The 11993-nt window shown below is 46.4% G+C and overlaps 1 protein-coding gene and 1 non-coding gene across 2 annotated transcripts; both read right to left on the reverse strand.

Annotated features, from left to right (window-relative positions):
• Positions 1 to 1954: 1954 nt before the first annotated feature.
• On the reverse strand, positions 1955 to 5236 carry RPL37 (ribosomal protein L37). Its single transcript, XM_090037991.1, has 4 exons — positions 5083 to 5236; positions 4308 to 4443; positions 3750 to 3834; positions 1955 to 2065 (listed from the first exon to the last, which is right to left on the reverse strand). The coding sequence occupies exons 1-4, from the start codon at positions 5083 to 5085 to the stop codon at positions 1996 to 1998; spliced, it is 294 nt and encodes a 97-aa protein (XP_089894117.1). The 5' UTR covers positions 5086 to 5236; the 3' UTR covers positions 1955 to 1995.
• On the reverse strand, positions 2173 to 2254 carry LOC149868108 (small nucleolar RNA SNORD72). The gene has a single exon (XR_016441535.1). It is a non-coding gene; the product is annotated as a small nucleolar RNA SNORD72 (small nucleolar RNA).
• Positions 5237 to 11993: the final 6757 nt, after the last annotated feature.

Consider the following 11993-nt stretch of genomic DNA (forward strand, 5'->3'; position numbering starts at 1 on the left):
TGGCATGCCAAGTCAAGACATGGGTGGGCGTTAGGGTGATTTTAGATATGTGGGGAGCTGGAAGAAAAGCAAGGGCAACATTGGACCCCTGCTAAACCAGATGGGACAACTGGCAACCGACACCCAGGAAAAAGCCAACCTACTAAATGGGTACTTTGTGTTAGTTTTTCACCAGTCCCAAGGGATGCCCCTGCCCATTATGGGATGGGAAGGCCCAGGTGAGAGAGATTTCTTACCCCCCATCAATGCTGACCTCATGAAGGAACACCTTGAGAGGCTGTATACCTTCATGTCAGCCAGCCCTGGCAGTTTACACTCCAGGGTACTCAAGGAGCTGGCAAGCTTCATAGCCCAGCCCCTGGCACAGATCTTCAAGAACTCCTGGTGCTCTGGTGAAATGCCTTAAGATTGCAAGAAGGCCAATGTGGTGCCCATCTTCAAGAAAGGGAGGAAAGTGGATCTGGCAAACTACAGGCCCATCAGCCTGACCTCTGTCCTGGGGAAGGTCTTAGAAGGTCTTGTTAACATATTGGCCGATGGCAGCATCCTGAGGGATAGCCAGCAGAGGTTTGTTGCTTGACCAATCTTTCTGCTAGCTGGGGAATTGGCTCTGTGGTCAGACCCAGAGGGTGGTGTTTGATGGAAGTCAAGAGTCATGGTTCGCTGTGACCAGGGGGGTCCCTCAAGGCTTTGTCTTTGGGCCTATACCATTCAACATCTTCATTAATGATTTGGACACTGGTTTCAGAAGTGGACTGATCAAGTTTGCCAAGAGCAAACTTTGGGGTAAAGCCTGCACACCTGAGGACAGGAGGGGCCTGGTGAGGCTGCAGCTGGAATACTGTGTCCAGTTTTGGACTCCATGATTCAAAAAGGATGTGGAGAATCTTCAGTCCTAGAGGAGAGCCCCGCACATGATCAGAGGTCACGAAAACAGACCTTGTGATGAGAGGCTGAGAGCCATGGGACTCTTCAGCCTGGAAAAGGACAGGCTCAGGGGTGATCTGGTGGCCACCTACAAGTTTATCAAAGGTGCTCACCAGGATTGGGGGGGAATATCTGTTCACCAGAGTGCCCCAAGAGATGACAAGATTGAACGGTCACAAACTCCTGCAAGACTGTTTCAGGTTGGACGCAAGGAAGAACTTCTTTACTGTCCGAGCCTCAAGGTTTGGAATAGACTGCCGCTGGAGTTAGTTCAAGTACCTATTTTGAATGCCTTCAAGATGCATTTGGATGTTCATCTTGCTGGGATCCTTTGACCCCTGCTGACTTCCTGCCCCTGAGGCAGGGGGCTGGACTCGATCTTCTGAAGTCCCTTTCAGTCCTAATGTCTACGACATCTATGAAATTTTGGCATTCTAGCACAAAATGTTGCTGACCCCTGCTCTAAACAACCCATTAAAACTAAAGCCTCACAAGCCTTCAGAATCCAAGTCAAAGATTACAAACATAAAATAATAGCTACACGTTTCACTGATGACACAAAACATTCTGAAAAAAATAGTCTACAAAGCAATTTGCCAGGATGGGAATGTTAAACAATTTCCGCGCTAAGTGAACACCTGCTTGGAATAAACTGTAGTTTTCTGCATTTACAGGCTGAAGTCTAGGACTACGCATACTGGCTTCTGGTAATTAACTTACAACTTGTGTACCAATTGCTCCAGTACCTCTGAAAAATCCAAAATGTACAGATTTGCTAGGTAGGCAGGTTTCTAAATTAATCAGAAAGTAGAAATAAATTATAAAAAATGAGTACACACTTTGCCCACTGAAACCAAAAATTACAGTACTTAGGTGAAAGTCTTTTTCAATATAAAAATATGATCAGGTGAGAAGTTACCTAATGGAATATTGTTTAATGAACTATCCCAATATCAGGAATTTCATATCTGGGAATCTTTGTAGTCCACTGAGTTAAAAAACAATGTATAGAAATATCCTGACAACATTTTTCTGGTTTAAAACATTTATTTTAACAAATACATGTCCTTAAGATGAGCTAGATGCTGCAACAGCGGCTCTCTTGGGCTTCGGTGTAGTTCCTTCACGGAATCCATTCCTGTATGCACAAAAACAAGTAGTTACCACCCTTTAGAAAGGACTTATTTATGAGATGCTAAATAGTACTATTTGTGGGCAAGTCTCAAGCTCCAAAGTTTTTGGTTCAGCTTATCTCAGTTACAGGTTGAAATCACTTCTGAACTCATATGTTCAGACATTTTTTAAAGAGAAACATCATTGACAAGCTGTCATTAATATTTCAGTGAAACCATTTCTTTCCCAGTAAGTCAATTTCAATGCATTTCAATATAATGGACTCCAACCAGCATTGCTCACTCAGGCAAGGTTCTTGCTGAAGACCTGCCCCAGATTTATTTTTCCAGAAAGTGATTTAAATCAAAGAGTTTTCACTTTAGGAAGTAGAGGAAACCTATCCTAACAGTAGTGCCAAATTTTGGCAAAGCAGCTTTTACTTCACAGAGGCAGAAAGGAGAGGGAAAGGCCTTATCAGAGCTGTAAGGCGCACAACAAATGCTTTAGGTGTCAGACACTCCAGGCTGCAGAAATGCACATGCTGTAATATGCCATGATTGCTTTGCTAGAAAGTGTTATTCTGAATTTTGATCAGTGTAAACAATAATCCCACTAGTTTCTGAACTGCTAAGAATAATATAATATTTCATATTCCTAAAAATTCATATCCATTTCAAAAGGCTTCTGGATTTGAGGCACAGCATTTTGAAATCATGGAACTTCTGGCTAAAATATAGACTAACTAGACCAGGGGGCTCAACCTTAGCCCATGGGCCAGATCCAGCCTGCAGCTCCACGTCTTCTGTCTTGCACGGCTCCAAACAAACTTGGAGATTTGGCAGGATTGCACTGGCACCGTTGCCAAATTTCTGGACCTGCAGGGAGCCCCAGGCCCTGCACACTAGGCCAGTACACAGAGCCAGGCAGGTACAGCATTAGGCCCTTGGAGACCAAGAGGCTGACCACCACAAGACTAGACTACATCATTGTCTAACATGTCCGCTGTCATTAACTCACAAACTTTATATTTAATCGCTGTCCAATTATTATCACATCTGGCAAAATAAGCACATCTGTAAATGAGCTAAGCAAATGATAACTTTTATTAGCACATTCCTTTAAGGTTTTTCAATGGAATATCTAGCCCCCCAAAAAAATTAATCGAAGTTGACAACATGCAATGTATGAGATGAAAGAATAAGCTGATCAGAAGGAATGTACTGCCACAAGTAAAGATATAATTTCACATCATGACAGGCTCTGCTTTCCACACAGAAGTGGCAGAAAATAATGGCAGGTTCCTTTAGTTAAAAACTTAAGTTACCAGAAGTGTAAACTATAGTTGCATGCCTAAAAGTAAAATTGCATTGTTTATTTCAAATTCATAACTAAATGAAAACTGGGTTACATTCCAAGCAAATACTATTCCCACTGTAGCTTTCATGACCTGTATCTGAATCAAAACCAAGAACCTTTCAGCTTCAGCCAACACTTCAGATATGTTAAGATCAACAGTTTTGTTTTTATGCTCAACTCTCAAATACCTTTTAAAATCACAAGAGTAACCAACTATTTAAGATTATACTGCAAGAATACATTTAAAAGCAGTACTAAATGCTCAGCTGGAAAATGGATTTTTAAAAGGAATTTGAAGTTCACATAATGTCACGTAACAGTCATTTGCTGAAAGCAAATATTCAGTTATGTACCTGAATCGACGGTAGACCTTTTTCAGGTGCCTCATACGACCAGTACCAGTGGTGTTGCGTCTTTTAGCCTTTGCACTCCAGTTATCTGCAACATAATTTATTACTTTAATTTTGCATGACCTACAATACTTAGCTGTACAGTACCCTGCAGATAGTGAAGGATCACCATCCTCAAGGTAAAGGAACAATAACTAGCACACAAACATAACACACGCGCATCAAAAAAATTGTTTCCGTGGGGACGTGGTACACAGACCGTATTTGGAGAACTGTGTATACTTCATGCACCACAGTACACAAATACAATGAGCAAGGGCTTGTTCTTCCATGCCAGGTGTGCCTAACAGCAGCAAAAAGCTCCGTAACTCCAATATACTACCAAACAGCATGGAAATCCTTGTGCATACATCCTGCTTTACTCCAAGAGAAAGACGCTGTCCTACCCCTCCCCAAATAGAAGATGGCTCTGTTTACAAATACATGATACAACACTGCTATTCCCACCCTATTTCCCACCCCCTCTCTACCACCCGCCCAAAAACTCTTGTAGCAACTTACACTTTCTCTTGCGTTTAGCAGGGTACCCGCATTTCCCACAAGTAGATTTCTGGAGATGGTACGCCTTGGATCCACAGCGACGGCACAAGGTGTGCGTCTTATTGCGGCGCTTCCCAAAGGATGACGTTCCCTTCGTCTGAAGCACATTTCAGAGCATCGAAAAACCAAGAGCATGGTATTAAAATACAGCCTGACACATGTCACAAAAGGAGGTCACAGACACACGCTTGTTTCACAAAGCAGAGACTTGACCAGTTTTGGTAGGCCCTGCCCCTTTCCATCGTTCAGCAGCTGCTTTTAAGCTCAGGTGCTTCCCACAGCTCTTTACACCACTTCCAAGTTCCCCTACATTTTATACTGCTTTCTAAGGCTTTAGAAATGCTCCGGTTCATGCATCGGAGGCGTCTCGGTCCCCAAGCACAGCTCTATCGAGGGAAGCTCAGGGCTGAAGGCAACAAAAGCCTATCGAGTGCGGACCCCTCCCCCCACGGCACTTCCAGCGCGCCCTCCTTAAGGCTGCGAGGAGGAAGCCGTGGCCGGAATCCCTCCCTTAGGCTTAGCAGAAGCAACCGCAGGCGCTCCTGGCCCCGGGCTCCCCCTGCGGGGCTGCCGGCAGGGAGCGGACTCAGCCCAGGCAGGAGGCCGCCTGCCCTCCGGCTCCCGGACCCGGCCGGTCCCTAGGGTGCGCGGGACCGGGAGGCAACGCCGGGCCGAGCGGGGGCCGCGCCGGGGTGGCAGATGGAGGCAGATTGGCCGCGCCGCGCCACGCACTCACCATGTTCCCTGGCCGCCTGCACCAAAGAGGCCGCGCCCGCCCCCCGCTTCCGCTTTATCCCGCGCGCCACTTCCGGGTGCGCCGCCGAAGCCGCTCCGCCGAGCCGGGGGAAGGGAAACGCTGTCACACCGCGCCTGCCCCGCGAGTAGGCGGGGTAGGGGTGCTGGTGATGTCACCGGTGGCGGCGTCTGCTCCCCTTCCACCCGAGAGGGTTCAGGCCAGGGCGGCGTCGCGCGGGGGTGCTCTGGCGTCTCTCATTCCATTCAGCAATTTTAAAGAATTTACTTTTGCAAAAATCTTGTTGGTCTAATAAAAGGTATCACCTCTGTCCACGAGCCCTGATTGGCTTGTCCTCCTGAGTCTAGTCCGATCCGACCAAAACCCGGATACCTGGAGTCTCGAGGAATTATAAGACTCCTGAGACAAACGATAGGGCATTCGTTTAAAATAAAGTCTTAAATGTGGAACCCGATTCATACAGTCCTCCAGTGGGTTTTTTATATTGTCATAGTCGCCTGCATTTGCCTTCCTGACGGAAATTCTGGGCGCTCTAATTAACGTTGTTATGCCATGTGATGAAACCTCCCGGAATAGATGCAAAGGAGTTGGCAACCCCGTGCCCCAGAGGCAGCCGTGGCCATGCCTGCCCTGGGGCGCTGGAGCTGCTGGGGGTGCCCCCTGCCAGGCACAGTGGGACCAGGGCCGGCTCCTGGCCCTGCAGAGCTGGTGGGCTGCCTTTGCCCCAGGAATGCAGGGACTAGCTTGTGTGGAAAGCGAGCAAGCCAGGGGCGAGTGGGAAAGATTGGGGTTCTCAGGTGCTGGTGTCTGCCCTGACATAGAGACCTTCCAAGAGAGGGACAAAAGGAGAAGTTGGGAAATTTGGGGCATTGTGGAGTGACAGTGAAGATGACAGCACCCTGCTCCCACCTGGCATAACAGCAGATAGCCCTCAGCGCTTTCTGAGGGCTGACAGTAGTGTTTTATATGCTGGGATATATATCCACCTTTGGCAATCCCTCAGTTCGAGCATGATCTCAACCACAGTTAATGGATGGGTCACAAGGCAACGTAAAAAGCCAAGCCTTGAGCCACACGTCAGTCCACAGAAGTTGCAGGTCTTTCCACAGGGGAGGGGAGGCCACAGGCCCATTCTTCTTTCCCTTCCTCCTCTCTTCTCTGCTTCCTCCACCCATTGTCTTCCGCAGGTCAGTGGGTGGTGGGGAGAGATTTACCTCAAAACAGACAGCTGCTTGGTTGAGGTTGCGGGGCCATTGGAGTTGGTTAGCAGTCAGTTTCTCCAAGCTCTTGATGTCACCATCTGTTTTGTTGACGTATGCCTTCAAAGTGTCCTTGTACTGTTTCCTCTGGCCACCACAAGATCTCAGGCTGCAACGAAGCTGGAGTAGAGTGCTTGTTTTCAGAGCTGATAGGCAACCAGACACAACATCCAGTCCAGCAAAGTTAGTTCTCGAGGATCACCAACTCACTAGGTTCAACAAGGATGCCAGCAGGTGACCTTCAGGTTACGCATCACTGCCTGCTGCTGCGCACACTCCCCGGGAGAATATAGCAGATGCGCTCTGCACAATTGTCCATGTAGCAGTGGTGGGTGCAAGCTGCCTGCTGTGGGCTTGGGGCTCCCTGCCCTGCTGCCTTCCCGTGCCTAGAGGACAAGACCTGAAGCAGCAGAGCAAATGGGGCTGAACTTCACTTGATCAACCTCCTGGATACAAAAAATTATGGACTAAATATAGACATTTAAATATAGATTTATGACATATTATGACCTGCCTGACATCTGATTCCCCAGGTACCTCTCCACCATTCAACTGCTACATTCATCCCTCTTTTCTCTTCCCCCGCCCTCCACCCAGCCTGTATCTCACCCACTGACTCTTCAGTTTACATCTTCACTGACTGCCTGTCTTGCATGCAGCCCAGCCTCTGGTTTCTTCCATTCAGGAAGAGCACACACCAAGTACAGAGACTTCCTCAGTCTGACGAAGGGTTTTTAAACCCAAAAGCTTGCTACAATTTTTCCCCCCAACTATTTAAGTTAGTCTAATAAAAGATATCAGATTCACCCAAAAAACCTCATCTGTTGAGGTCAGAAAAGGTATCTAAGGGTCAAGCCACCTGGTGTGGGTTCTTTTCTTCCTCCTGGGGCTGCTGAAGCCTGAACACTTGGGAGCCAGAAAAGCCTGGTCCCCCGTTCTTCACTGATGAAGCAAACTCAAGCAATGTGAAGGGAAAGCCTCAGAGACAGAGAGAGAAAGTCTGTCTCAGGGCTTGAGACCTCTGTTCTCTCCCTCTTCTTTCCCCTTTTTGTTTTCTGGGTTTTGAATGAGATTATGCCGGGGCGGGTATCAATCCTTGCAGCAAACTGGTCAAAGTTGGAGCCTGGCAGTTTTGCTGGCGTGCTCTGGGCCAGGACTGAGAGCCTGGCATGTTTCAGTTGCTTTTGCAACTTCTTTTGGGTTCAGCATAGCTGTGTCGCTGAAACCCCAGCTATGTGTCCTGCTGGCTGTTTTGCCCGTGAAGTGGGATGATGCCATGAGCGCGTCCTTCCCTAGTGCAGGCTGCCCAGGAACAGGGCCCTGGTAGCTACCGGCCATGCAGACCTTGAGTGCAATGATGCCATAAGAGTATCATTCCGTAATGGAGACTGACCAGGAGACAGGGTCCTGGCAGTCACTGTGTTGGGGATTGTAGCATCTTAGTGTGGTGGTAAAGCTGAAACTATGTGTCCAGGCTGAAGCCATAAGCCTGGACCCTTTTTGCTATTTTACCACTGCTGTGTTTCAGCCTACCGGTGTGGGGCTGAACCCCAGCGACATGTTGGCTGGCAGATTTGGGCCACAGTAAAGCCCTGGCACTTATTGTTGCTTATTCAGACTTCAGTGGTATATAGACCTGGTTGGCTTTTTGCTGCCCAGTCCAGGCCCAGTGAAATATGGCCTTTTGTCCCTTTTGCAGTTTATGCCCCAACCAAGCAGTGTGGTTGGGCGCTAGTTCTAGTTCAGGCCTAAGACAAAATAGGCCTGCCCCTGCCCTCCCCGTCTTTTGTTATTTCATAGCTGTTAGGTCTCAGCCTAGCAGTGTAGCTGAGACTATACGCCCAGGCCACAGCCAAGGCCTGGCACTCATCTGTTGTATATTCAGACCAGGGTGCAGGACAGGCCCGAGTCCCCCTTGTATTGTTTTACAGTGGTTGTGTCTCAGCACAGCTGTATTGCTGGCCCTGCTGTATGTTTGTTCGTTGTATGCCTGGGCCTGGCACGTGTTGCTTTTGTGGCTCTGTGTCATTCCTGACCAATGTAGTGCAGTTGGTGCTGGTTGCTGGTCAGGCTCCTTTGCTGTTTGGCTGGCTTTTCTCTGAGTTCTCTTGCAGTTTCCTGCCCCAGCAGAGCTGGGATTAGTACTAAAAACTTTGGGATGAGCTATACTAATGAAAACTGCAGTTCTCACCTCAAATCTGCCATGTGGAAATGAGGATCAACACTATAATTTCTGAGGGAGCAATGAGGGGTCCTTTGCAATGCAGAAGGACCTACTCTTTCCAGCAGCTCCCTGCAGTACAGCGGACCCGTGGAACAGCTCGCTGGACTCTCCGGTGTGGGCCCCTGTTTCCAGACCATTGCTGAAGGGCAGGTATCGGGGTGCTTGTCCCGGGAACTACCCACTGGGGAGTCCCAAGTCCCAGACTGCCTGGGTATGGGTAAAGACCCCTCCAAGAGGGTACCACCTATAGAATTTGTTTTGTAGTTTGTAGTGTTTTAAAACTATAGTTAGTAATTGCTTTTTTCTTTATGCTTTGTAATAAATCTGGGGTTTTTTTGTTTACACTGCTTGCAAGAAAAGGGTTGTTGGTTTTAGTAATTGATCGTAATAAAAAATTTAGTGTTTCCAGATAGAGTGGGTGGGGGTTCAAGTCACAGTAAAATGTATTTACTATCCCCAAAATTGAACGCAGCCCTTGTTGCTGCTGACAGGTGCTCAGCAGAAGGGTTACAAACACATACATTTTCATCCTGCGATGAGCTGGAGATCTGCTGCTTCAAAGCAGACTGAATTAATCGAGACTGCTCCACACAAGCTGATGCACATGTGCTGTGCCACATGCAGTTGCATAAGTGGCAAAATGCACATGAGCACACAGAAAATGGTGGCAGTGCACTTTTGAAAGTACCTTCTATGGGTTTTAGTTCAAAAGTGCGCCACCACCATTTTCTCAGTGCTGACACGCATTTTGCCACTTACTCAACAGCAAGCGACGTAGCACCAGACACTGTGGCGCTTGCATGTATACATATGCCCCTGAGACCCTCATTTGTGAATCCCAAATAGCCTTAGGCATGGGATAGAAGCCAAAATGCTCAGCTAAGCTATAGTAGTGGTGCCTCTGGGCACAAGCAGTAGTCAATTAAATTTTAGGTGCCTACCTAGATTTTCTGGGATAAATGTGGATGTCTGGGGGTCCTGGGTGCTATAGCAGGTAAGTGAAATTTCGGCAGGTTGCTCTCTTAGACTTATATGTCTAAATGCTTAAACCCATTTTGGATGTCTGAGTTCCTTTTTGAACCAAACCTGAGTTCTTTCCCTTTGATTAGCTCTTACTCCAGCCCTGGACTGATGTCAAAACAAAGACAGAGGTGTCTTAGTCCCACTAAATTTCTGACAATATATTTTATCATTTCAATTTTAATTTATTCTCCATTACCAGAACTCCACTGGACTACTCAATGCCATGAGTAAAACCATCCCAATTACAGGTGCCCTTTTGACAGGGTCTAGGGAACTCAAATAGCATGGATATATACTGTGGTATTTGAGCTGGATCTTAACAATCTTCCTCACATAAGGACAGATGTATATCTTTTAATAAATACCCCTTTTCTTGTTTCCTCTTGTTTAGCCTGGCAAGAGAGCATGCTGGATGCTGGATAGGAGGCTATGGCAAGAGCCGCCGAAGTACGCATGCTCGTATGTTTCCCTGCCTACATACACTACTAAATAAATGCATTTTTTTGTAAGTCAAATCAGTCTGTCTACATGCTTTAAAAATTGTTAGTAAAAGGTGTGCATTATGGTATGTTTTTGAGTCATCATTAGTACTCTGGAAGGTGGGAATATGGGAGGTAAGGAATAAGCAGGGACTTAGCAAATCCCATTTCAGCTGCTCCCAGCCCTGCTTGGAGAGGGTATCTGCATTGTGGTTATAGATGTACCTGAGATGTAGTTTAGACATACTTTAGCTAGCTCTAAATTTACTAGCTGTAGGGCTTTCCACACACAAAATATTTTTACTGGTATAACTTACATTGGTTTTGTAAACAGATATATGGAGCAAGCAGACAAGTAGATATCCAGGTATAGGTAGCAGCTTAGAGTAACTATTACAGCACTTTGCTACTGGGCTGAGATTGGGTGGGATGGGGGAGGGCAGGGAGCAAACAGGTAACTGTTTGTCTTGAGCAATAGTCTTTGCAGCAGTTGTTTGTCTGGAGCAGGTAACAGTCTGTTTGTCTTAAGCAAATAGCTATGGACAACACTAACATGGATATAGTTTTACCTCTGATTTTTCCAGAGGTAATTCTACCCCAGATTCAAGTAAGCTACATCAGGCACAATAAATTTATACTAGGCACAGTGAATTTCAAAGAAAATTTAAAATCTTTTGTACAAGTAAAGATAACTACACAAGATTTAAGGCAGTGAAGAGTCAAGTCTGAGATGTGGTACAAGCATCATAGGTTCTATCTAATAAACGAAGGGCTTTTTTTTAAACAGGGATAATGAGGCTTAAGCCATTATTTCCAAATTTGGATGCCAATACCTACAAGTATTTACATCTAAGTGTCTGCAAATCTTATTGAAGTGTCTGCAAATCCTATACAAGTGTCTAGAAATCCTATTGAAAGATGAACATTTTGACCTAGGTCACTAAGTCACACAGAGTGTTTCTGACAGAAGTGGGAGTAGAACTTAAAAGCATCATTTTCACAAGTATAAATTAATTTTAAATGACCTCTGCTTTGAGTGATTTTTGGATGACAATGTGACTTTCAGAACTAGGCACCTCTGTGAAGTCAATGGGAGATGAAGGTGCTCAGTCAGCATCTCTAGAAATTTAGTCCAAAGTGCATCAGGGCAGCTCTCAAAAGGTGAAGCACACAAAAGATTAGCAGATGCCTTTGAATATTTAATTCTGTAAATCTTATCCAAAATCCTTTGTTTTAACCACAGGAAAATCTATACCCATGCTGTATGAAAGTAGTACACAGAAACCTGGGTGCCACTAGAGGACAGTGTAACTCAACTAAATCCTCCTATGTGATTTGCTGAAAAAGAGATAGGTAGCTGTGACCTAGCAGCACATTAATTTTAGTTGCACATTAATTTTAGGAGCTCTTAACACCTGGATTGTCCACATATTAATACCTGAAACTAGGTTGAAGCACACTTTAGGCAGTTTAAAGTTACACCACTCCAGGGCAGGTTTACCTCTAATCTATGTTACCCAGCTCGTTCCATTACTATGTGACCCACCCAAGTTACAGTTCTCCAGCATCCCTTCCCCACCCACCTGTTCTGTGGACTAACTTCTCCTCCCCTGGACTCAGAGGGGCAGTTCTGGCACCAAACTAACTTCCCCTTCCGTCTTTGGGGATGCAACCTTTGCACTTCCAGGTGTGCAACCCCATGCAAACAGCCTGCAGAACATGTTCCAGCTAGCTAAGTTGCAGGGCATGGAGTGGGGTCTAGGCAGGGTGGGGAGGGGCAAGGTCGAGGGCCAGATTGGGTACCCATGATTGACGCTTCCTTGCTAGGTCAAGGGCAGTAGCTCCTCCAAAAGCACCTTCCCTTACTACTTCTACCTCACAATCTTCCCATGAAGCATGACCACCACC

The sequence above is a fragment of the Crocodylus siamensis genome, chromosome 3 (genome assembly GCF_052110815.1).
Source record: "Crocodylus siamensis isolate JL-2025a chromosome 3, ASM5211081v1, whole genome shotgun sequence".
NCBI classification, from domain to species: Eukaryota; Metazoa; Chordata; order Crocodylia; family Crocodylidae; genus Crocodylus; species Crocodylus siamensis.

Excerpts from the sequence above, each read along its gene's own strand:
- RPL37 (XM_090037991.1), bottom strand. Across the intron at positions 3,835-4,307 it reads TGCTAAACGCAAGAGAAAGT|ATAACTGGAGTGCAAAGGCT; the intron begins GTAAGTTGCTAC and ends ATTATGTTGCAG. Across the intron at positions 2,066-3,749 it reads AAGGTCTACCGTCGATTCAG|GAATGGATTCCGTGAAGGAA; the intron begins GTACATAACTGA and ends TTGTGCATACAG.